The sequence below is a fragment of the Centropristis striata genome, chromosome 12 (assembly GCF_030273125.1).
Source record: "Centropristis striata isolate RG_2023a ecotype Rhode Island chromosome 12, C.striata_1.0, whole genome shotgun sequence".
Lineage (NCBI taxonomy): Eukaryota > Metazoa > Chordata > Actinopteri > Perciformes > Serranidae > Centropristis > Centropristis striata.
This window is the reverse complement of record NC_081528.1, coordinates 21243900-21247424: the sequence shown is the minus strand read 5'-3', so window position 1 is coordinate 21247424 and position 3525 is coordinate 21243900. Positions and strand designations below refer to the sequence as shown.

At 42.6% G+C, this 3525-nt stretch overlaps 1 protein-coding gene across 1 annotated transcript; it reads left to right on the top strand.

The window, feature by feature from the left end:
- The first annotated feature begins 1302 nt into the window (after positions 1 to 1302).
- On the top strand, positions 1303 to 3235 carry cysltr1 (cysteinyl leukotriene receptor 1). Its single transcript, XM_059345669.1, has 2 exons — positions 1303 to 1353; positions 2156 to 3235. The coding sequence occupies exon 2, from the start codon at positions 2174 to 2176 to the stop codon at positions 3233 to 3235; it is 1062 nt and encodes a 353-aa protein (XP_059201652.1). The 5' UTR covers positions 1303 to 1353; positions 2156 to 2173.
- The last annotated feature ends 290 nt before the right edge of the window (positions 3236 to 3525 follow it).

The following is a 3525-nucleotide window of genomic DNA, read 5'->3' as shown; positions in this document are numbered from 1 at the left end:
GTATAACAGTATAAAAAGGATACAAAAGGTTTGAAGCAAATAAAAAATAACCATTTATTGTGATTTCTTTCTCTTTCAGTGCAAGAACAGCAGACCAACATTAATTGCAAGAAGTAATTTTGTGCATTTTTACACAGCAATTTTAAGATTTCATGCTCAAATGCATGTAGTTTTGCGGCCCCCGGGCCTCCAGTTGCCCATCCCTGCTCTAGATGTTCACACATCAAGAGTCACCAAACATCCTTTTTCCACCTCAGTAACATTGCACGTCTCTGTTCCACCCTCTTCTCCTCCTCTGCTGCAGAAACACTCATTTACACCTTCATAACCTCCAGACTGGACTATATAACAGCATTCTTTACGGCCTCCCCTCCACCGGCCTCCAAAAACTACAATATGTCCAGAACTCAGCTGCCAACACATTACACCCATACTTCAGCAGCTTCACTGACTCCCAATTCAATACTGAATCCAGTTCAAGAACCTGCTCATCACCTACAAAGTCCACATTACCTTTGAGCACTAATCTAATAAACTGGTATTATTATTTATAGCTGTGCTGATTTAAACTCCTTTATATAGTGTTAGGGTTAGTGCATCATGTTCTGGAAGATCAGCTTACTGTCCTGTTTCAAATATTTACCTATTTACCTATATGTATATATATAGGTAAATAGGTAAATATTTGAAAACGCTAGATCTCAGAGCAGAAATTGTACATTTTACTCCCTTACATTAGTCAGTTTTAGGGCTCTTTTCAGATGACAATTCCTCATGACAATGACAATTCCTCATTAAAAACATGCACTATATATACTCACTATAAATAGTTTATGTAGCTGAAGGAAGATGGAATTTTTCAGTTTATCTGAAAAATTCAAAATCACCAAATTTGGCAGTGCATGGTGTGTCATCTGAAAAGTGACTAACTAACTAACTAACTGACTAATGTAGGGGAGTAAAATGTACATTTTCTGCAGAATAAAGGCTGCAAACAATTAAAATACTCAATTAATGTATAAGTGCATTCAGAGTTAATGCACATCTTTTTTTGGACTGAGTTCTTCATTCATTTATCGTAAATGTGTGGCTGTATGGTTGGTGATGTCATTGCACTTGATGCTGCTCCGCTGCACAGAAGAAGAGACAGACCAATCCTACTTTGAAAAGCTTTAAAACAGCTGAGTTTGTGAGGAAGCAGCCACCTGCTTCAGCGACCTCCCACTGCTGCTGCTACGACATCTGGCAGACGAGTCAGAGAGGCGGAGAGGAGAAACACACTGCGGTTCATCAACCAGAGGACAAGATCAACAGACCAGCTGCAGCACTCTGACATCAAACAGGAGCTCAGAGGTAAGGAAGGAAAACTTTCTGCAGTCATGACTAAATACTTGTTAAAGTTTTACCTCTGCTTTTACTTTTATTAACATTTTATTAACACTCAGTATCTGTTATGCAGCATGCTTCACTCACCTCGCTTAATAAAAAGCAAACAAGACTGGCAATGGAAACAGTTTGTCAGCATGCATGAATGAATGTACGACTTGATAACATTCATTTATATTAATTTGCTACACAAACTGCATCAGAGCAACACAGATAAACATGGTTACAGGAAAGTGCATGACTTTCTCTTCACTGGATGCATTTTGTATCATTCATAGCAGCGAGGAAAATGTTTTATAAATTCTCTTTGCATTTCCAAATGCTACCACTAATGCTGCCACTAATGTGCAGATATACAGATGGTAAAATAAACAGTGTGTCCTCAGTATGCTCCCGTCTCCGTCGTCACAGTGGAATTTACATGTAATCCATCCAAGGGATTTACATAGAGCGGGTTGTAACTCTGTCTGAATTCCTCATGAGCAATAGGATGCCATTTCTCAAAAAATTTCTTATACACAGAAAAAAAGACTCATTCACTTTGTTTGACCCAAAAGAAAAGCAGAACCTTTGTCACGTGAGAAAAGAAAAGTAAAAAATGCTTATCTGCTTTCTCAGTTTCCTCTACTGCACAGACGCAGAAAATACACCCTATCTCTGAAACCATCTACCACATCACAGTCATTGCATTCTGCAGGCTGTGTGCTTTTCTTGCACATCACTGACATGCTCTGTTTGCTCATACCATCATGTGTCTCTGTCTCTGCAGCTGCAGGTGTGCCCACAAATGATGCCAAACCTAACTGACAGCGTAGAGATCAACTCTACCGACTGTCCATCCATTGATGACTTCCGTAACAAGGTTTACTCCACAGCCTACTCCCTCATCATTGTGTTTGGCCTGGTTGGGAACGGCTTAGCTCTGGTGGTGCTGATCAGAACGCGCCGCCAGAGCTCACCCTTTCACGTCTACATGATGAACCTGGCAGTGTCTGACCTGCTGTGTGTTATGACTCTGCCACTGCGAGTCCTCTACTATGTCAACAAGGGCCAGTGGAACCAGGGGGATTTCCTCTGTCGCATCAGCTCCTACGCCCTCTATGTAAACCTCTACTGCAGTATCTACTTCATGGCTGCCATGTCCTTCACACGCTTCCTTGCCATTGTGTTCCCTGTGCAGAACCTGCGGCTGGTTACAGAGCACCGCGCGCGCCTGGTGTGTTTCGGTGTCTGGGTGTTTATCTGTCTTTCATCCTCACCCTTCCTGATGGGTGGCCAGACTGTTGATCCCAAAACAAATAAAACCAAGTGCTTTGAGCCTCCAGGAGGTGGAGCACTGAAGAAACTGTTCGTGCTGAATTACATATCTCTGGTGATTGGCTTTGTGCTGCCCTTCCTGGTCATCCTGATCTGCTACGCAGGCATAGTCCGCACCCTGATGTCCCGCAACCCTTCTGCCCAGCGCCAGCGGGACACAGGCACCAGAGTCATCCGGATGATCGTCATCGTCCTGCTGACCTTCCTCATCAGCTTCATGCCATACCACGTGCAGCGCACCATCCACCTGCATTTCCTGTCCCGGGAGGACTCCACCTGCTCCGAGAAATTTGCCATGCAGAAGTATGTTGTGGTGACACTGAGCCTGGCAGCTGCCAATTCATGCTTTGATCCACTGCTTTATTTTTTCTCTGGAGAAGGTTTCCGCAGTCGCTTGTCCTCCATGCGCAGGTCGATGAAGAGCAGCATGCAGAACCAAGTAGGTAGGGTGAACCCCGTTGTGGGCTCTGAGTGTGGGGAAAATTACCAGCTGAAGGCCAGTAAACGAGCGGTCGTTGAACAAGCAGCTTAGGGTATATTTAGAAGTCAGAGCGGTGTGTCCTCAGTAACAAACAGGGATGAAGTCAGAGGAAAAGTCAGAAGAAGATGAAGGAAATATAGCTAATTAGTGCTGGTTAACCTATGAACAGATATTTACAGTTACAAATCTCAGGAGAATGTTTTGAGAGAATTGATATTTATTATACTGAAGAATGCTTAGTGTTAAATTTAAATGTTGCCCTTCATTATTATTGAACAGTAAGAGAATGTATTCGAAAAGTTACTCAAATTGTTGAATTACAAATATAAATACATGGTATA